This window comes from Spinacia oleracea, chromosome 1 (genome assembly GCF_020520425.1).
Source record: "Spinacia oleracea cultivar Varoflay chromosome 1, BTI_SOV_V1, whole genome shotgun sequence".
NCBI classification, from domain to species: domain Eukaryota; kingdom Viridiplantae; phylum Streptophyta; class Magnoliopsida; order Caryophyllales; family Amaranthaceae; genus Spinacia; species Spinacia oleracea.
The window spans coordinates 120419199-120442088 of record NC_079487.1 but is presented as its reverse complement, the minus strand read 5'-3'; the positions used below and the strand labels follow the sequence as shown (position 1 = coordinate 120442088).

The following is a 22890-nucleotide window of genomic DNA, read 5'->3' as shown; positions in this document are numbered from 1 at the left end:
CCTAGTAATTCGTAACTCAAAAGGACCTTTCATTTTTAGATTGGGTGCTAATATCGAGTCAATTTTGTAACTAATTTTTTGTCACATTAAAATTAAAAAAAGGTTAATTTTATTCGGATTTCATATCAGATCCAAAATTACCGAATTATAATGCGGACGGGATTTGGTTGGAATTTGGACCTGTTTGAACTCAATAATTCAAAACCAAATTTCAACGATTCAACCCTAATTCAAACCAAAAACCAAATAGACACCCGTAAATCAAGAAACTAACCGATTAACAGTTATGCTAGCTAAGGATTACAATGCTAGAAATGTGACATTAGTTATAATTTGGACCGTCTGTAGTTATTAACTGCAGACTTCAGTAGTTAACCAAATAAATTTAACCTCCTTCCAAAATTGATCTGATGTTCACATTGTTTAGACAGAAACAAAAGATATATCAGGTCAAGAGTCGGGAACTCGGGACCTATGCAGATTGCAGAACTATTTTTGCGTGTCTTGACTTTCATCAACAAACCATGTTCCTGATTTAATTCAACATCGAAAACTCATGGTTGATTCAAAAAATCTGAACTATAAACAGGAAATCGAGTCTTTCATTAATTTCTTTACCAAAGGTACAGAAATTCAAAAACATCAAGAAAACAGCACCATAACATTCTCTGCAAAATTGCCACATAGAAGTAACATAATAATTCTAGTCTGATGAGATACTCGGGATGCTGACTGATCCCTACTAGAAAAGCTATAGATAATGAGTGAATACATGAAATCTGAAATAGACTACGACCAAGCAAAACCCTGTCTGTTGTTGATGTTGATGTTGTTGTTGTTTCTTTTTTTATGGGAGCTAGTAAGAGTTGTTTTAGCAGTTTGCCAGTCTTTCAATGAATCAGCACTGCTCATAAAAGGGCAAGTTTCACTGATTACAAATCCAGGAACTGAATTGGAGATCTTCTTCTCTGAATCAGACATTTTAGAGATAGTTGAATCATTCTCCTTTTTCTTATCCTCACTCGCTAAGCCAGACTTTGATCTTCTAGTGCCACCAAAAGCAGTTGCAGTACTAAAAAAGCCATTTGAAGTGCCACTATCACTTGATTTGTTTAACTGTTGCTTCTCAAGTAGATCTTTAGGTAAGATTTGTGAAATGCTAAAAGAGCTACTATTTCCACCGCCCACAAGCTGAGTCCAAGGAGATTTTTGCAGCCAGGAACTGCCTTTAGTTGCTTTATCTGAACTTACACTTGGTTGACAAACAAAGTTCTTTTCAGGCAAAGAGTTGCTGACTTTTTCAAGTTCTTTGTTGACAGACAATGTTTCAAGTCCCTCTGTAATAATCTCCTTTGACTGAGATGATTGGACATCCAAGATTTCAGGCACAGAGTTGTTCACCATTTCAAGTTCTTCTTTGACAGATAATGCTATATTGCTAGGTTTATTATCCTCTTCATTCACAACATTACTGTCTCTTTTTTGTTTCTTGCTGTCAGTTGATGTTTCACCACCAGAAATAGGTTGCTCGTCAATGTTAGTCTCACCACCAGGTGTAACATGCGACAAGTAAAACGAACTGCTGCTGCCATCACCAACCAGTTTTTTCCATGAAGACTTCTTAGAACTTATGCCAAGTGTAATTGATTTAGTGGATTCAGATCCTGTTGCACTCTTCAGCTCCAAATGCTTTTCTGACTCCATCGACTGAGTTTGAAAATGGACCTTCTTTCCATGGACAGGAGATGCAGGATCCTTTTCATTGCTTTCACTGAAAACTGATTTCCTTTTCTTATTGGGAATTGTTACCTTTGTTTCCAGAGTATCAAGCTTGCTTTTGGAAGGTTCATCAGAAGTCACCTGTTCATCTGACCTTGCCATCTGCATCATAAGTCATCAACCAAAAGTTAGTTTGTTTATTAAAACTTTACAATTTCCATTTGCTTGAAAATAAGCAAATCAGACCTCATTAAGCGGGCTTGTTTGTAGCTCCCAGCTTCCAGGCCCAAAATCTTCCCCAGCCCCCGTATTGATTTTAATATCATCATCATCATCTGTTTCTTCATCAATTTGATTATTGTCCTCTTTCAACTCGAAAGTTGGGGGAGCTATCTGTGGAGAATCATGAATGACCCTCCGCTCAGTTTTTGCAGTCTCCCTATCTAGTAATTTTTTCATCACAGAATTCATGACATAAATCTCTTCTTCATCCATGCCATCATCTTGTATTCTTGAATCTTGCACTTGAGCTCTTCTTGGGGGCTGAATGCATCCAGATTTCAGAGATGGTTCCCTATTCAGAAACTTGTTCATCACTGAATTCGTCATGTTAATCTCTTTGTCACTAATCTTGTCATTTTGTATGTCATCGCAATGCTCCGGGCAATCACAGAAATGAATTGGAAGAGGTGGTACTACAACACGCTGGAAACTGTACTTGTGTTTTCCAGTTCCACGAAAAGGTAATGCTTTTACCTGCATTCAGCCAGTTTCAGCAGATACATAGTATAATGCTACAAAGGCAAGAGCTAGATTTACACCTTAATTAAAAGATGAAAGAAACTAATACAGATTAATAACACCAACTTGATCATCTAACATTGCAGTACCCAGCATACATGGATGCAACTTCAACTAAATACAGCAGTCACTAACAATCCAATAAACCACGTATACACAACCTGAACGAACTCGTGGCATAAATACAGTCAGAAGATCTAGTCCCCCTCTTTTACTAATCATGCTATAATAAATCTGAAACAGAAAGATCTTTATTTCGGGGGGAGGGGGTGGGGGGTATAATGGGATGATAATCAGACTGAAACACGAGCTTACAAAAACTAATGCATTACCTTTCTTAGTTTGGGAAAGAACATCCGGAGCTCCATTTTTCTGGGATCAAGGGTGCTCTTGGGATCCAGAAAAGCAGACAGGTTTTCATCAACATCATTCTGATTGGTATTAACATTCTTACTATTTACAAGTTCAGCATCTTCTGCCCATTCTTGTTTCAATCGGTCAATATAATGTTCTTTTGCCTTTTCCAGCTTCAGTTTCCCTCCCTTCCACAAACATCCATTATACTGATAAACACAAATCAGACAACAAATAAGCAACCAAAAGTGTCAACAGAATCCTTCACCAGCAAGATAGAAACAGAAAGTGGCAAATGAACTTTTATCTAGCAACATATAACACCCACTTTCCAGGGGCAGAGGTTGGGGGAATCAATCACATCATTGCCCCTATGCATAGTGCCTATGGACAGGGGGACTTCCTTTAATAGTATCTCAGTAACTTCTGAGTTCTGTAATAGCAGAAAGGTTGTCATTACTCATTAGACTTCTGCATGGAACATAGGCGCTTTTTTACGGGGGGATGTTTGTGAGTTTGACCTGGTTGAAGAGATACTTCCTCTGTTTCAATGCAATTGTATCATTTTGACTTTCTCGTTTGCCAATGCATAACTTTGACCATTAATATCAACACGACTACAATTATCTATTAGTAAAAAATATAAAATGATGATCAATTGACAATTGAAAATGTACATTGAGACAAACCTATGACATTTTTCATATATTTGTTATTATATATTAGTATTTAGTAGAAAAAGTATGGTCATGGTAAGACAAGTTAATACACTATTTTGAAATGGAGATAGTATTTCAGAGCAAGAACAGTAATAGATCCTGTAAAATTCAAACAATTAAGCATAAAGATTGATCACCTTTAATCCATCACCACATGGTTGTATGACTATAAGATGAATGAGAATTCTATGTATAGATCCAGCCTTGCAAAGCAAAGGACACAACATTGGATCAAAAGCATATTAGATGACTTACGAATTACCCATGAGAAAGAGTGCAATTCACGTCTAAATTATGACAATATTTACAATAAGGACACTTCAATTAAGCATATTCCAACTCTAGTTGAGTATAAGCCATGGTGCACTATGTCTGTATGTTAAAATATACCAAATAGCTCTCAAGATGCTCATAATGCTCTTATAGTACAGTGACACTTTAAAGTCGTGTTGATAGTAGTCACACCTACAGGCCTGGCTCTTCTTCCAACTTTATGAATTTGCAAAAGAGATCAATATGATCTCTGTAAACTCATTCTTTCTTGCCTGGGAAAGCAGTATAAATGTAACGGCGTGTTTAAAAATAACATTATCATTGGCTCAAGATACAACAAACCATTGCACGTATAAGTGTTGTATTAGGTATTACTAACTTACTTCATGAGTAGAAGACTGAAAATGATAAAAGCCAATTTACAACTTGAACTCCTTAGATCACATAGAAGCTAGTGCAATTTACATAATCATAAAGGAATTGGATTACTTTTCAAAAGCATTTGGACAATATGAAGAACTAGGGAGAACCGACAGCATTTACCCCTGCCTTCAACTCTGCAAAATGCTTGCTAGTCAGGAAGAAAAAAAAAACAGCTTTTTCCATGCCATTTTGAAGTCCCTTCAATGATTGTTGGTATAATCTTTTGGGGGTATGATCGCTACTGATTTTTCCATGTTCAATCATAATACATCAGTAGGACCTACTTGAATTTTTTTTACCTGAACAACTGTAATGCCAAATCCTTAAACACTCTTATTTAACTCAAATGGCAAACTGTTTCAAACAAACAGAAACTCCATCCGTGTCCCCCTGACCTACCCTTCTGCTAACTTCCATTGTGGAATGGATTACTAAATCGAAAACAAAAACAAAAGTCATAGATGTATTGTTCGTATTCCTGATGTAATGCATTTCTTGGAAACATGAACATGAACGCATTATAGATTGCAACACTCAGAATCATAAACTTCTAGTTTTCCTTATTCTAGATACCTCTACGACTCTATGTGGTCAGTGGTCACCATGTCAATGCCTCATGCCATTGTTCTAACTTCTAACCAATACAACTACATGTTAATCTATAGACTTCAAATGCCATCCCCTCGATCTTTGATCCCTTATTGGTCAACCCAAAACCACCCCTCTGGAAAAAGAAAAAAACTCAGCAATTCCATCCCAGTATCAACATACAAAACAGGGGAGGAGATAGTGTGAACCTAACAAGCAACTCAATCAAGGCAAAGGGACAAGTTGGACAATCATATGAAAATAAGATCACAAAAAACTAAATACCCATAAGCTGAAAACATCACCATCCGACTTCCCAAAAATGAATTAAAAGGGATGGGAAATTATTACCAATATATCTGAAAGAAAAGTTTTGGGGAAAATTCCCGTGAAAATCATATACTTTGTAGTTTAGAAGAGTAAGAACCACAAAAGGAAAGAATTGCTAGGACAAAATAGAAATTGTGTAAAACAATAATAAAAGGGGAAAAAAGGGTAAACTACACACCAAAATGGTTAAAATTCTCAAGACACATAAGCAAAATTTACAAAGCCAAAAGAGCTCCAACGATAAATTAATTCATGGACATAATAGACTACACACAGCAAAAGTGCAATTTTCCTAGTTCAACACCAAGATTTGAACGGGACCAAAAGCGAAATGTCTATTTCCCCAATCAAATACGGAGTATGAACTAAACCAAAAGTGAAATGTCTATTTCTTCAACCAAATTCGAAAGGGAACGAAAACAATTGTTATTTCATACAAATGCTGTCACACATTTTCCCAAATTAAATTCGAAATGGAACCAACATAATTGCTATTTATACAAATTCTGTCACACATTTCCCTAATCAAATTCGAAAGAGAGCCAAATGCGAAATACCCATCAAAAAAATTGCTGGGAAAATCATATTGAAGAAATAACACAGCTAAACAATACTCCGTAAACACTAAAAATAAAACAAAAACCCCAGACAGCAAAAATCAAATACTTCAAAGAACCACAAGTGATTAAGCTGGAAAAACTCGCAATAAGAAAAAATTGGAGAAAAGAATAATTCATATATACCGTGCTGAACAGTTTGGCAAGGGAATTTTCGGAAGAAGGAAGAAAATCGATGTAAGCAAAGCTACGGCCTTTAGTTCGGATTATATCAACAGTTTGAATGGTACCCAGATGACTGAATGTGTTACGGAGATCCTCCTCTTTCACTCTCTCTCCTAAGCCGCCGACATGTAACCTCGTCGCCATAATCGCCGCCCTTTGTTCCGCTTACGCCGCCGGGAGTCTGAAGGATCGGGGTTGGGATAATGTGCTGCTTTTGGTTTTAGACCTTTGTTCTTTTTACATTAGTGTAATGCTAGTGAATTATTTGAGATTCGGGCTTGGTGTAAAGTCTAAACCCGATTGGGCCGTTAACGTTTTAACGAGTTAACTCTGTAATTGGGGTGTCACTTTTCACGAAAATTATCAATTGGGATTTTTTTTTTTTACGTCTTGGACTTATACTCTTGGGATGTAAGTAGAGCTGTCAAAACGGTTACTTGAGTCGGGTCCGGTTCTGGTTATCTCGGGTCTCGGGTCGGGTTGTTTATCATTCGGGTGCAGGTCGGATTCAGGTCGGGTTCAGTCAGGTTGATTATTTGTCGGGTTATGTCGGGTTATTTTTTCATTTCGGTATAGGTCGGGTTTGGTCGGGTCTTTTTCTAGTCGGGTACAATTTCGGGTTCGGGTCTTAACGAGTCGGGTTTGAGTCAGACTTGTAGCAGTCAAGTTCGGATCGGATAATTATTGGGTCGGTTAAAATTCAGGTGGGGTTCACTATCGGACACGAGTTAAGACCGAGTCTGATAACTATCAGGTCTAGTCAAGTTTTAACCTTATAATTAACTTCTATAAATTTGGTTAAATTTGATTTAGCGCTTTTCACTTGTGCTAGATTAGGTAATTATAAAAGATAATATTAACTTTATTTAAGTTATTATTTAGTTAGGTCAATGACAAATCGGGTTGTCAACAGGTCGCGTAAAATCAGGTAACTCGTTGTCACGAGTTGGGTCAATGACATGCTTCATCGGGTTATAATCGATTTCGGGTTGACATCATGTCGGGTGTTGAATCGGGTTCGGGTCATTTTCCGGTTGGGTGCCAGGTTCGGGTCCAGGTCATGCATTAACGGGAAATCGGTCATCGATTTTAACGGGTTGGATACGGTCGGGTTACGGGTTTTCTATTTTAACAACATAAAGGCTACCCGTAACCCGCTACCTTAAAGGCTACTAATTTTAACGTTTGACAAAAGCTACCCAAACGCTACCTCTACCGGTAAGCGCTACCTAAAACGCTAACTTGCCGAACGCTTACAAATTTTACAAGTAGAGTCATTACTAGGTCAAAACGTTACACGCTACCTCAAACGCTATTGCCGAACACGCCCTTAGTAGCGTTTAAGGTAACAGGTAACGTTTGATAAATTTATATTAAAGTTTTAAATAATATTTCAGCTTATATTTTATTTTATAATATCAACCGTTATTTTTACCGAACACTTATATTAGTTTCCCGCTACTTTGACAACTAACTGTTATCCGTTATTATTCACCGCTACCCGCTATTTGACGAATAGTACTTTTTTTACTGTACTCATGTACTCCGTATACTACTTGTAAATAAATACGGAGTAAAAATTTATTATGTCCCCATCACAAACTAACAGCAAACGTATCCTACGCTCACTCAAGTTTCAACATTCTATAATTATTGAACCCATAAATCATTGTGGTGGTATTTGGGTATGCTGGAACTCGAATAATTTGACAATGATTAACCATGATGTACACACTAGATGTGTCCATCTACGAGTCTTGTACAAACCCCTTAATAAACATCTTTTGGTTACGGGCGCTTATTTCCCGGCCAAGGAAGAAGAAAAACAAACTTTTTGGGATTATATTCAATCCTTTCATCTCAATATCGATATTCCATGGCTCCTAATTGGTGATTTTAATGAGCTTCTATCCTCAGAAGATAAAGTCGGGGGGAACCCCCCTACAAGAAATCAATGTTCACGACTCCCCGCTCTCCTTAATTCGCTCCATGCAACAGATATTCCGTGTCTCCAACAAGCGTTCTCTTGGAAAATGAATACCGAGGCAGTAACAATCTACGAACGACTTGACAGAGCGATCGGGAATAACTATTTAATGGACACTTTCGAAAGAGCAAGTATTACTTACGGTAACTTTACAGTATCCGACCACGCACCAGATATCTTCCTATCAGGCGAAAATTTAGTAAGCTCGTCAATCTTCCGCTTCCAAAATTACTGGACCTTAGAAAAAGAGTCTCATGACATTGTCCGCAAGCAATGGAATACAAGTATCCGTGGCTCCAGGTTCTTCAGAATAACGACAAAACTCTCACGCATTAAAAACCTCCTAAAAACCTGGGCAAAGGGGAAATATGGTAACAATAAAACTAAACTCCATGCAAAGGAGGCAAAGATTGCCGAACTTGAGTCAAAACTCATCGATCAACCTTTTAACCCAAGACTCAACAATCATTTACAACGAATGATCAAACAAAGAGAGAGACTCCTCCTTTTTAACCAGAAAAATTGGGGGAATCTTGCTAGGAAAAACTGGCTTACGCAAGGGGACCGAAACTCGAGATTTTTCCACAATAAAATGAAAACCAGAAATGCAAGAAACACTATCTATCGATTAAAAAATGACCTAGGTCAATGGGAGGATGACCCAGTCCAAATTAGCCGCTCACTCATCTCGTCCTTCCAACATAGATTCACAACAGGAATCTCAAATCAACGGACCATCAATCTCGACTTTATTAACCCAATCATCTCAGACGCTCAAAGTAATGCCCTAACTTCCCCTGTGTCAGATGAGGAAGTCCAAAACGCATTCTTTCATATGGACCCCTTTAAAGCCCCGGGTTCAGATGGCTTCGGACCAAAATTCTACCAAGCATACTGGAAAATCATCGGTAAGGAAGTCACAACAGCAGTCAAGAGTTTTTTCTCACATGGTTGTATTCCGCCAAATCTGAATCACACATTAGTTGCTCTTATTCCGAAAGTACAACTCCCGTAATCCGCAGCCCAATTCCGACCAATCAGCCTCTGTAACACTATTTATAAATCTATTTCGAAAATAATGGTGCATCGACTCTGTCCTATCCTCCAAAATGGCATAAGCCCATTCCAAAACGCCTTTACTCCAAATAGGTCTATACATGACAACCTTCTAATAGTGCAAGAAATCCTCAACACCTTTCACAAATCCAAAAATAAAACTGGATGGTGTGCCTTAAAACTCGACATGGAAAAAGCTTATGACCGAATAGAATGGGATTTCCTTTAGGCTACACTCAAAGCCTTTGGTTTCCCTACCCAGTGGATACAGTGGGTTAAAACTTGTGTCACTACGGTTTCCTATTCCCTTAATATAAACGGGAGTCCTACCGCCCATTTTCGCCCGTTGAGGGGTATTAGGCAAGGGGACCCCCTCTCCCCGTACCTGTTCATACTATGCATTGAAGTTCTCATTATCATGCTCTCTAGAGAAAGCCACAACCCTAAAAGTGGAATTGGGTTCAAATTGGCCCCCAGAACGAATCCCATTCCCTGTCTTCTTTTCGCAGATGACAACTTGGTTCTTTGTAGAGCAAAATCAACAGCATGCAGTAATCTAAAACAAACTATTGACGCCTTATGTACGTTATCTGGTCAATTGGTGAACTTCCATAAGTCTTCTATTGTGTTCTCGAGACAGGTCCCCACCGGACGTAGAACTGCCCTGGCTAGCACCTTTAACATGCAACCTGCTAAAGCACTAGGTCGATATCTGGGCATCCATTTTAGTAGCTCTAGCCCCACAAGAAAAGACTTGCAAATCTCTCTAGAGAAAAATGAAGCTTGTATATCCTCTTGGCATTCCCAGTACCTCTCCAAAGCTGGAAGAACTACCCTAATCCAGAGTAATCTGGAAGCACTACCAACTTACATCTGCTCATCGCTCCTTTTCCCAAAAAAGGTTTGTCAACATATTGACTCTCTGCATAGAAATTTCTTTTGGAACCAATCTCCAACTAAAACCTCTACACCCCTCATTGCTTGGAACAAAATCTGCACCCCTAAATCAATGGGAGGGCTAGGGTTGCGCAGAACCCTCCCACTGAACAAAGCCTTTCTAGCAAAATTAGCTTGGAAAATCTTAACAAAACCAGATAATTTATAGACAAACCTGATGCGAAGAAAATATCTCGCACAAGGAAATTTCTTTGGTTATAAAGCAAAACAAAAAGACTCGAAAATCTGGCGAGAAATCTTAGCCCAACGTGAAATTATTCGAAAAGGCATCAGATGGAAAGTAGGTAATGGTAAATCTATCAATTTCTGGTTAGACAATTGGATCCTTAGTACAAATTTACTTACTCAGCTTCAAAAATCAATCCACGAAGTAAATATTGACTTCTGGTAGCAGATTGTATTAACGAGACCAATTCTTGGAACATAGAGTTCCTGACCTCCATCCTCCCCTCTCACTTAGTACAAAAAGTCCGAAGCATTCCGTTACCTCATCTAGATATTGATGATAAACCCATTTGGGGTCCCACGAAATCAGGTGAATTTACAGTGAAAACAGCCACTTGGTTGGCCCACGACATCCCTTGTCATAAGGATAAATGGCACTTCCACTGGATTTGAAAACTGGACATCCCCCCAAAACTCAAGTTCTTCTTATGGCAAATAGGCCACAATAGTTTACCAGTCAGAGACACTCTCCACAGCCGTCACATCAGCCCATCCCCAACCTGTGAATTCTGCAACTACTACAAAGAGGACATTAACCACCTCTTCCTCCACTGCCCAATTACTAAACAAACATGGGCCCACCCACTAATAAAAAAGTGGTTGGACTGCTTCCTCAACCCCACCTCGATTGGCAACCTCTTCACTACCCTCAAAAAATCCGACACCACCCTTCAAAAAATCATTTTCACCCTCTGGAGCATTTGGAAGGAAAGAAATGAAGTGATTTTCAACTCAAAAATCTTCTCTATTCCCGCTATCTACAGACGTGCTCACTCCTACTTTAATGAATGGATCATACGGGTCCAAATGGAAAATTGTCAAGCTTCAGGCGAACCCTTCTCTAATCCCCCCTACAAAATCCACCACCAGCCACAACCGTCTTCCCACCCTCCAACTCTGGTTGCTTGGTCCACCCCCCCCCCATAGGTTACCATAAACTAAATTTCGACGGTTCCCGTAAATCAATCTCTTCCTCAGCCGGGATCATCATCAGAGACCATGATGGCAATCCAATTTCTATCAAAACGTTCAACCTAGGCGACGCTTCAGTTTTTTTAGCAGAAGCGACAGCTCTTCACAAAGGTATTTAGGAAGCTCTTAACAAAGGGATAAAAAAACTCCAGATAGAAGGGGACAACCTTCTAGTTATCAATATCATCAATGGAAAATGGAATACTCCGTGGAAGCTTCAAATAATCATGGATGACATCAAGCATCTTCTTCAACAATTTCAGGAATGGGACATAAAACATATCTACCGAGAAGGAAACAAAGCGGCTGAATGGGTAGCAAGTGTAGGACACTTAGTTAATGTTTTAATGTGTATTGATCACCTTTGTAGTCCACAACTTCTCAAGATTTTGTGTATTGATAGATTAGGAATTCCCCTCGAGAGGAGGGGCCTCCTAATCTTTTTTTCTTATCTAAAAAAAGAAAAAAAAGTGACATTTTTTAAACCCCCTTAATCTACCCTCACAAACGAAGTTACAAAACCAACACAACTCGGAACTTCCTTTCTCTCCTATATTCAGTGAAGTTGATCGGAGTTAGCCGGAAAAATGTCATCGATATACGTCTTGGAGCCGCCGACGAAGGGGAAGGTCGTCATTCACACGACGTATGGACCCGTCGACATCGAGCTTTGGCCAAAAGAAGCTCCTAAAGCTGTTCGTAATTTCGTTCAGCTTTGCCTCGAAGGCTACTATGACAGCACAATTTTTCATCGCATTATCAAGGGTTTCCTCATTCAGGGCGGTGACCCCACTTCCACCGGCGTCGGTATTTCTCCGTTCCTCCCTTTTGCCTTATCAATAATTTGTCTTTTTATTTGTTTGGGTAATTTTTGCTCTAATTTTACTTGTTACTTGAGCTTGTAATCATTGAATTAGGGATTTGTATCATTTTTTAGTAGGAATACTGAGATGGGGTTTCGATTGATTGGCGGAATTGCGGAAATGAGTCGGTAAGGCATGAGTTTGTAATGGGTACTCCAAACTTGAGCGATTTTTTGTGGGTTTCTGAATAATTAATTTCTTCGTAATTTTTGGCTTCAATTTACTTGTTATTCAAGGCCGTAAACTCAATTATAGAATGATTAGGGTATGGATTTTTTTAGTAGTAATATTGAGAAGGATGGGTTTTCAATTTGATGGTTGAATAATAGAAATTGAGTTTGGATTTGTAGTAGGTAGCTTAAAATTGTAATCTTTGTTATTTTATTTGTATTTAGTTGAGCTCATGAAGTCTAATACTCTAGTATGGTTGTATTTCATGATAACAGAATTCCAATAGGCTAATGACTGTAATGAGCATAACAAACTGGGTTTAGTTTATGTTTGAATGGAAGAATTTGAACAATGATTGGGGTTAGGTTATTTTTCCTGCATTGGATGGAAATTGTTATAAGAAACATACTTCGTATATTATTTATGTATGTTTTAACACCAGATTTCAGACAGGGTCATGGAAAAGTATACTTGAAAAAAACCCTATAATTAGGTCAAGCTGTCAAGGACCAGATGATTGATTGAGTTAAAATTGTAGATATATATGCAAACTTAGAAACTTAAGTTGCTGAGTGGATGATGTTGAATTTCATTATTTATACATCTTGAAGCAAAATGCTGTGAAGATATTTGCATCTACGTGATGTTAAGATATAGACATTATAAGAAATTCCTCCTCTTTGAATAGTGAAATTTTCATCTATTTTGTTCTTTAATCTTTACGGAATATACGTTAGTAGTACTTAGTTGCCATTATGATCACTTGGATTCGAGTGCAGCTCCTTGTGATTTTATTCCGCAAAGTGCTGATTAGATCAACAATTTGTTTTGGTTAGGTGGTGAAAGCATATATGGTGCAGCATTTTCTGATGAATTCCACTCTCGTCTACGTTTCAACCATAGGGGCTTGGTTGCGTGCGCAAATGCTGGTTCACCACATTCAAATGGAAGCCAATTCTTTATGACATTAGATCGCTGTGATTGGCTTGATAAGAAGAATACGATCTTTGGAAAGGTACTTTAGTTTATTTATTTTCTATGGTTTTGTGATAATTATTCTCCATACTCATAACCATGAAGACCGTCCATGAGCTCTGTTTTCTTCTTTTCTACTCCTTATTTAGTTTCTTTTCCTTTCCTTTTGTTGCTGTGGTAGTGGTTGGTAGCATACGACATAAGGTAAAACATACAGGCAAAAAACTTGAAGAATGAGATGTACTTGAAATGAGTTGAAAACTAGAGGATGAAGTTAATGGAAGAAGATAAAGATTTTGATTACTAAATTGAAAAACACAATCTGAAGATAAATTCCAAGTAATTTGAATGGCTTGATACTGCCCAAGCTAAACAACTAAAACTAAAATGAACTCTCAACAATTCTCTTCATATTTCTCTCCCTACGCACTATTTGTAAAAAATTTATGTTTTCCTTTTGCTCTCTAACGAACTCTCTGCCTTCTTCCTCGAACTAATTCCTAAGTAGTATAAATTTTATGTTTAATATTTTTTAATAGCTACATTTTTTAATGTTGAGTAGTTTCCTTAATAAATGAAAAGATTTTATTTTTTTGATTTGATTTTGTCCCCTAAGGAGGAAGTAGGATATATGAGTTGTTTTTTTCATTAATTTTTTTTTACTTGTTAGTAAGGGTATAATAGTAATTCGAAAAGGGGGCACCAAGTCTTCAAGAGTTAGCTTATAACACGGATATATACTCGTAAGGAAATTCCTACCATGCCAACTCCCCTTTTCCGTTTCATTACAGAGCTGTGCATCTTCTTTAAGGAACTTGCGAGTTGAGAACATAACCCTAACTTTAAAATATGCAAACACGATTCAGGAAGAAAGAAATAAGCAACCTTTGTACAGCGTTAGACTTGAGACTTGTTGTTTAGGCTAAGTGGTTTACACCTGAAGTTGATATGCTGCATATTGCTATGTTCTTTCTGGTCGCTAGCTGATAAGTGCATTTGAGAGTACACCCTTAACGTGTTGATCATTGAATCCTAATGGATGACTCATGTTTGAATTTGGAATTAATCATCCTTTGAATCATTAGCTTCTAGTATTTTGGTGCAAATCATTCAATTTTTTGGCTGGCCTTTCCAGGTGTTGCTATTATTTGTTCATTGTAGCTATTCTGAATCCCAAAGGAAGCTGATAATATATCTAAGATAGCATTTCTCTCTCTCCCAGGAATATGAGATTATTGAAACAAAAAATGATCTGCCAACTGTTTCCACTCTTAGCACACCTAGTGTGCATCAATTAGGAAAAATCAATTGGCAGTTGGGGTTATTGAAATAATCTTTGTAGTATATTAGACTAGCAGTTAAATATCGAAAGTGACCAAATTTGTGGGCTTTAAATGAGTTACTTGGAGAAAAATCAATGTGGTTTATTTATCAGTGGTTTATTTATCAATACATTCATACTGAGTATCTACTGTGTAGTCCAATTGGGGATGTGTTATAACTTATAAGGCCACTTATCAGTCGAGCATGCACAAAGTAAGATATTATGCTTTGTCAAAGAATTGAACATATACAAAACATAAAACTACCTCCGTTCCTAAGTAAGCTACAATAACAATAGATACATATGTTCAGGACTATCAGGAGGGTAGTTGGGTACGAGAGAGTTAGATACACATTTAGGAGGATAGGAGAGAGGTTAAGAAGTAAGAACTAGGAAGTGGGACATGTGCAAGAAAAAGTTGGGGAGAGAGTGCTGTTGTGGGACTTGTGTGAGAAAACTGGAAAGATAGTGGTTTTGTAAGAAAAAGTATGAAAAAGTGTGTTGCATAATAGAAGTTTGTCAATGTAAGGAAAAAGTAAAAGTGTAGTCAACAAAAACAAGATTGTAAATAGCAAGTGTAAACATCATTAAGGAGCGGAGTAGTATGTTTGAAGCTCATTTAATCCTGCGATGCTTCATATCTTTCATAAACACCCCCTTTTACCAAAATATATGTCTGGTTACTGACATGGAAAAGCCTCAGTCAGAGATTGCATTACAATTTTGTTTAAGAAAAGCGGACATTATCCCAAGAGGCCAAGATATTGAAGTCTGACAGTGGCATGATATGAGATGGAGTTGGTTTGCTTTGCAACTGTGTCTTTCCTGGAAGTTTAGATGCTGCAGTGATACCTCCATCCAAAGGATGAGGGCAGTACTCGTCCTGCTTAATTTGATCTTTACAGGTGTGTCATGTCTTATAGTCTTGCGCACTCTTGCCTAAGAAATAAAAATAAAATAAAAATCAGTGTTCCATTACACCCTAAGTCCTGACCTTGTTGCATTTAACTCAAGCATGTTAAAGGTTGCCAAGTATAAGATTAAGACACTAAACTTGTGGCGGGTGCATAATTATTGGAAAGAGTGACAGAAACCCTTCACTAAGTTCTTAGGTCATGATAGTAACACATTAAGTGCTAGATATTGCTATGTTCAGTTTTCTTGCAAGTTACATCTGTATGTTTTTGTTGCAGGTTACTGGAGATTCTATATACAATCTTCTCAGGATAGGAGAAGTTGAAACTGATAAGGATGACCGACCCATGGACCCTGCTCCTAAGATAACTTCTATTGAGGTTTGATTCTGTTCATGAATGCCAGATTATTTGCCAGATTATTTGCCAGCTATTTCTTTTTATTTGCATGTACTATTTCCCCTTCTTCAGAACCTTGTGGTTGGACACTTGAACATACTCTATCAATTGCGAGGCTTAAATTATGACATCTCAATTTGTATTCAATTTCTGAGGCTATGTGAACTCGTCGCTCCCCATATCTTTCACATGTGCGATCACACACCCAGAACACTCTTCCTCCTTTCAGTTGTGCTCCTTTTTTTATTTGTGCTTCGTCTCTGTTTGAGAATATTTGCTGAGACAAACAGCAAATGTATGATCTCTCAGTGTACTTTTTTTCTAATAAAGAAAAAAACTCCTTCAAACTTACTCTTCTTCTCAGCGGGCAAGGGAGTTATAGATCAAATGAAGGACTTTTGTAATGCTGGAAAGATGGCGTACATGATTACAACGTTGGAATTTTGTTTTTAGTTTTTATTTTTAAACGCATCATTTTTTGCTTCTTTTTAACCTTAACTCCTTTATTTTGGGGGTAAAACAGGTTATATGGAATCCCTTTGACGATATCGTGCCCAGAGATGTGAAGAAGTCGCCCCAGCCGGTTACTGATAATGAGAATAAAGATCTGAAGAAGAAAGCTGTGAAGTGAGTTTCTTGGGCGTTAAATTTTGCTTTCATATTAGTGTATTTACGCCTCATTTCATAAGTTGTATTTTTCTGACGCAGAAAGCTGAACTTACTTTCATTTGGCGAAGAAGCTGAAGAAGATGAGAGGGATTTGACGGCGGTAAAACAAAAAATAAAGAGCAGTCATGATGTATTGGATGATCCTCGTTTTCTGAAGGAACAAAATCTCAATGAAGAAACGGTAAAATATGTCCTGGTATCTTCTTCAATTGTGAAATTATATGTATGCATCTTTATGTCTTTAAGAGTTGAGAACTTGAGACCACTGCCTTTTAAAGTAATAAAACTGTTTATGAAGTTAGCTTCCCAACTTATCTTATTTATTTTGGTTCTTGAGCAAAGATAAATACTATCTACATTTACATGGGCCCACGTGGATATAGAGGTGAACACTGTTTGCTCTTTCTTTCTTTTTTGGTATTAGGAAGGCCTTAGAGCTTTTAAGTAGGAGACGGAATTATCGTACCCTGTGACCTGTGTCAAAGTTTTGGTGAAATCATGGAAGGAATGACATGGTGTGGAGCACTGGATTAAAGAGACTCTTAGATTCAGTCTGTAACAGACTTCTGTAAGTGAAGAAAACAAAGAAGAAATGATTAGTCCTGAATTGTGATTTTTTACGGTATGTAACGAGTAACATGTTTTTAGCTTTTTTATGGGTTTGTGGCATTAACTAGTCCATGGGCTTCCTTCTTCAGATTCTTTTTCTTTGTTTTGTTATTTATTTCTTATTTAATCTTTAGAACTTTGAAAACTTGAAGGATCTCTAAGTTTGCGCTTTAAAACAAATGCTAATATTTGGCTTGGCAAATACTTCTCTCGGGGATTCAAATATTCATATACTTCGTATATGTTTAAAGTGATTATGGGCCCTGGATCCTGCCACATATATACATCCTTGTTTTAAATCGTCTTATTTTATCTTATCTTGTTTTGTTATCTTAACTAAACTTTTGTCTATCAGGATCCAGATGAACTCAAGAGTGCAAGGAATTTGCAATTATCTGTGAGAGAAGCTTTGAGCTCAAAAAAACAGGAGTCGCAGAAAGGGACAGCTGATGTGTTACCTGATTCTCATGCTCGAAGTGACAGTGAAGATGATGAAATAAGTTTTGATGCACGAATGCGTGAGCAGATTTTAAAGAGAAGAATGGAGATTGGTGATCTCCCTACTAAGCAAAAGTCTCGAAGGGGTATGAGTGTATGACATATTCAGCTGCTAATTTGAATTTAGTTTGACATATTGGCAAACTTTTGTCACTTTGGCCTCAAATTCTATACAGTTACACATACATAAACACAAGCGTTACATTTATATTATAAGTACCTAAGTAGTTGTATATTCGTGGTTTGCAACTATGCTATTTTTCTTTTCTTTTTTTCCCACCGTATAAGCATCTCTAACCATTTTGCTGTCTCTTTTTACTAGAGGGATCAAAGTCCAAGGATCAACAGAAGTCAGCCCCAAGGTACAAACTAAAAAGCCTAGAACTGATTTCTTGCTCTTTTTTTCATTTAAAAGTTTCTGGACACCACATTTTATGCACTTCATATTAGATGTCAATTGATGAGATCAGGCTAGAAATTTAGGCGAGATGATAGACATGTCTGTCCTTTTCCTGCTCAAACCGTAACAAAACATGCCGATGTAACTTGCAAGAAAAATTGAAGAAGGAAATATGTAGCACTTTAGGTGTTACTATAATGAACCACATAGTCAACACTTCTCTTACAACTCTATCGCTCATTCCAATAATCATGCACACACCCCAAAGTTTAGTATTACCTGGCGCAAAAGATGCTTTTGATACGTTTTGCTGGGCCGTGAGGCCGAATAGCTGAAGTTTGAAGTTAGTGATCTGATGATAACCGATATATACTGGGCTGTTTGTATTCCACGATCCTTAACACAATATGAATGTTGCAGACTGAAATCCAACAAAGTTTCCATATATTCTTCACCTTTTCTCTTCTTAATGGCTGTTATAGACAGAGCTCTCAGGAAGTCAGGAGTGAGGACTGCTTAGAGAACTGTTACTTTTTACCTTCTCTCTCTCTTTTTTTTTGCTACATCTTGAACAATATATATAGATAAAGAGGCGCAATGAGATGGAGAGAGTAATGAATAGGGGAATATAATGTTTTTCTAGGAATTTTCCATTTATGCCACTCTGGAACCCGAGTATCCGGTTTCCTACTAATTTCTGGTTTAACGATGAGGGCTGGTGTGTTAACTGTGGTTACTGAACTATATCTAATTTGTCTACATTGTCTGGGGAAAATGTGCTTCTGGAGGAGAATTTTTTACATTTATTTAATTGGAATCTCTGTTTTTCAAGGAAATGAATTGATGGTGTACTTTCTTTGGGAAGACTCGTGGTTTGTGGGATTTGGTGAAATAGCAATAAAAATGTCTAGTAGTAAACTAGTAACCACCAGCCCCTCCTCCCAGGGCTCCCACTAATGGAGGTTGAACTAAGAAGATAATTATTCTTTTGCTGGAATGCTTTGCATCTAAGATGATTATCTTAGCTATTGGATCCAGATCCCTAACAAGTTACTGTTTTCTTTGGTAGATTCGTGTTAGGCTGGTAGCATAATGTTCACTTCCATCCCGCAGTTAAAAAGAGTGATATTCTTAGGCTTGCCAAGTTTTCCCTTTGAATCTTTGATTGAGGAGATTGGTGAGAGAACATCCATGTAGTTGACCCTTTCAGCAAAACCCTTGGTTCTGCTTGTTTAAGTAGGCTGCAATGCATCTTTGATAGTTGGTTGCCTTTCTCTTTGTTAATGTTGAGATCTTGCAAGAATAGGGTAAGTTTCACTTTTGATTTGATATTGGTTCTGCTAAGTAGGTTGACATGTCAAGTAAGATTTGAAGTGTGATGCTTTGACATTTTTGAAGAATGATGGTAGGGACAAGATGTATTGCAATCATTAATTATTTAAGAACGTGGTCTCTGAAGTCAATTGCGTAAACATTAATTAAAACTCTATCTTTGAGTTCCCCTAGTTCAGCGTTGTTATGATTACAAGCATTGTTTGAACTAGGTTTATGTTTCATTCTCTTTTAGAAGTTTCCTCGTGAGTTTCTGTACTTGTGTCGTTGTATGTCATTTTCACGATATTGCAATAATGCCTTGAGCTCTATGTATTATAAGGAGGTATACTTGCCTACCACCTATCTTAAATTATCCATTTCTATGACACATAACTCTGGTGTTATATTCAGCAGGTCAGATCCTGAAAGTTCAGATGACCAAAGAAAAGTGGCGAAATTGTCGATCAGGAAAAAGGGAATTGGATCAGAAGCTAGAGCAGAACGTACGGCTAATGCTGACACGGACCTGCAGTTATTAAATAATGCTGAACGAGAAAGATTGTTGCAGAAACAAAAGAAGCGGAGACTGAAGGGGCGTGAAGAAGATGTATGTTGTCTCCGCTCTAATCTTCTATTCTCTTGCACCTTCATTTCTGCAGTTTGATAAAGAAAATATTATATGTTAGATGTCCTCAATGTAAGAAGCATCTGTGAGAAAACACAGTTTATTCACAAGTTAACATTTTTTTAGTCACACTTAAATATGTAAAATCGTTTTATCCTTGGGCATATAAAAGTATGTTGCTATATTTTCTGAGAGCATTAAGAATTATTTTTTTAATGTTTTAAGATATAGAGTAGCATCTTGAAGTGGAAACTCCATATGTTGCTGCAATTTCTGAGAGCATTAAGATTTTTGGAAAAAGAATACCCATTTTTGGAAATTGGATACCATATCCATCAGTCATGTTCAATGGGAAAAAAGATAGGGCAAAGAGGGATGGGAATATATTTTTGTTCTTTATTGTTATTTTCTTCTCTATTAAGTCATTCCTTGTATATATCTTTTGTTCTGGTTATGTGGGTGCTGCACTGCATCTTGCTAAAGAGGCTGATCTTTGTTTCGTCTCAAAATTGTATGGTAACTTAATACTGTTCATTGATTTGCATATGCGTTGTCCAGGTACTTGCCAAACTTGACAGGTTCAAAAGTTCAATTTCTTCGAAGCATGTTGAACCACGAGCTGAATCCGAAGGGAGAACTAATGAAGATCTATCTGACTGGAAAACTGTCCGCCTGAAGTTTGCACCTGACCTAGGAAAGGTAATCCTTCCTCTCTCCTCAAGCTACTACTAGATTCTTTTCCTAGCAATAAAATGTTCCAATTTCGCCAATTTGAGACTCGGGAAACAAGCGTCCTTTAAGCATGAATCTGGAAACCGTGATGCATTTCTCACTTGAATCAAATTTGATGAAGGTTCTTATAAGTGGAAAATTTCTGCAATTCCTCCTAGAACAGTAGAACAATATCTCCCATTAGAAATTGTTAAACAACAATATATGTTACGTTAAGTTTTGTGTTGAACTAGCATAACTGGAGTGTAATCGATTGAAGATGTAAAGGAAGAAGATGATAGTTGTGATTAATATTCTCGAAAACAAAACAATTGATTGGTAGATACAAGCTTCCGAATGGCTTGTTTGTTACATACTTACCAGTTACCATCCCAAATGCTAAACAAAGCTAAAATGGTAATTAAATATTCTTGATACCTATTCTCCCTTATACATTTCATTGCATTTCTTAATCTCCTTTTTCCTCTAAAACTACCAACTATCTTCCTCCTCAAGATACTACTACAAGATTTATATTGCACTACCTATAACGCCCGTCCCCATATGCCGATTCATTACATTTTGGTAGCAATTGGAGCAAATTTAATGACCCAAGGGGTGACTGTTTCTCTTTGCTCATTCAATATCTCCTTGGAATTATAAAAATCCATCATTGTTCTAAAAAATGGAGGAAGTAAAGTTTCATAAGCCAATGCACTAAATATTTCATTACTGTATGACTGTATGAGTACGGCCACATTTGATATTTGAAACTAAATAACTAATGTATTAGAACCTTACTCTTACTCTTAAGTCTTACTGCTAGGTTAAGATGTCGGTGATTATTATTCTATGAATTCTGAATCTCAAATATTGGCATGGACCTGAATTCGCTGAAATATTTTTCTTAGCATTGATATTGAGAAGCTAATCCCTTTGAAAAATGGCTGTCCATGAATATCATGTGTAAATTTACATGCTTCTTTAAAGATCTAATTTATGTCTGATTTGATTCCAGACATTTGCCTATTTGCTTGTTAGAAAATAAAATTATCCATATGTTGGGTAGGTTTACACCTAAAGTTAAAATGTGAAGAAACAAGCTGATGAATGATGACAGACCTAGGAGATTGTTCAACTACATGCCATTCTGTGCAAGTTGAGCTTGAATTCTGTGATAACGGATTCATATTTTGTGTACTTAAGCAGAATAACATGACACGGAATGAAGATGCCAACGACTATGCAGTGATTGATCCTCTTCTGGAGAAAGGGAAACAGAAATTCAATAGGATGATAGCAAAGGAAAAGCGACGAGAGCGCGAATGGGCTGGGAGATCCCTTACTTGATTCATTCTTTCTGGCTACTTCCTCATATCATAACAAAGGCTAGCTCGATCGCTCCACTTAATTCCTATTAACCCTGCTTTGCTTGATGAATATGTTATTTCAAGCAGCTGTTAATATGTAAATGTACGATAAACAATGAGGAACGAAAGGTCTTCTATATTTCGTATTTGGACATCACGAGCTAGCTCTAGGCCTTTTGTGAGTGCCATTATTTATACGCGTTATAGCTTGTGTTTAGATGAGGATATGGCTTAGCAATGGTTACTACTCTGTATAAACTTCGCAAATGTGGCAAATTAGCCCCATTACAGTAATGTGCAACTAAATACCAGCTATCAATTTTCAACCAATTTTCATCAGAAATTAAAATTGCACTCTCTAACCCGACTCCTCTCCTTCTACAGCACCATCTTTGACAGCAGTCACAATTAGAGAGTAATCCACAATTACAGATGACAATATTGGATCACTCGAATTGGGTTGGATTAATTATAATATAGTACTATAGATTCTAATCCCAATTAGTTTAATTTGGAAGAAAAAAAAAATCAAATTTATCAAAGTATTACGTGTGAGCAAGTTGCAGATCGCCCAACTTCAACTTCAGTTCATGTAATATAGGTCGAGTAAAATTTTCCGTGTATTATCAACACAATATTGGATGTTTTTATATACGTAGAACAAGAGAGTTGATAATGTAATGTGTAAGTCTGCCATCTCACGAAGTATATATGGAAAAAGAGGGAAATGACAAATCCTTTATATGTCAAATTTTGCGAGAAATAACCTTTTATAATTTTTCTGGCAAATTTAAACCTTGAAAAAAAAATGCCAGAAATAACCTTTAATTTTGCCGTTGAGCAGGTATTTCCGCATTAATTG

At 37.2% G+C, this 22890-nt stretch overlaps 2 protein-coding genes across 3 annotated transcripts; one reads left to right on the top strand and one right to left on the bottom strand.

The window, feature by feature from the left end:
* Positions 1–575: 575 nt before the first annotated feature.
* LOC110795871 (protein REPRESSOR OF SILENCING 3) lies at positions 576–6238 on the bottom strand. The gene is made up of 4 exons (XM_022000901.2): positions 5951–6238; positions 2853–3083; positions 1966–2475; positions 576–1881 (listed from the first exon to the last, which is right to left on the bottom strand). The coding sequence occupies exons 1-4, from the start codon at positions 6131–6133 to the stop codon at positions 790–792; spliced, it is 2016 nt and encodes a 671-aa protein (XP_021856593.1). The 5' UTR covers positions 6134–6238; the 3' UTR covers positions 576–789.
* Positions 6239–11688: 5450 nt separating this feature from the next.
* Positions 11689–22358, top strand: LOC110795869 (peptidyl-prolyl cis-trans isomerase CYP57). 2 transcript variants are annotated; one of them, XM_022000900.2, is made up of 10 exons: positions 11689–11993; positions 13057–13235; positions 15713–15814; positions 16356–16459; positions 16541–16682; positions 17466–17694; positions 17931–17970; positions 19737–19929; positions 20506–20646; positions 21868–22358. In XM_022000900.2, exons 1-10 carry the CDS (start codon positions 11774–11776, stop codon positions 22006–22008), a joined length of 1491 nt encoding a protein of 496 aa, XP_021856592.1. In that variant the 5' UTR covers positions 11689–11773; the 3' UTR covers positions 22009–22358. The 2 variants fall into 2 exon arrangements, with proteins under 2 accessions (XP_021856592.1, XP_021856590.1); XM_022000898.2 differs by having other exon boundaries at positions 19734–19929.
* Positions 22359–22890: the final 532 nt, after the last annotated feature.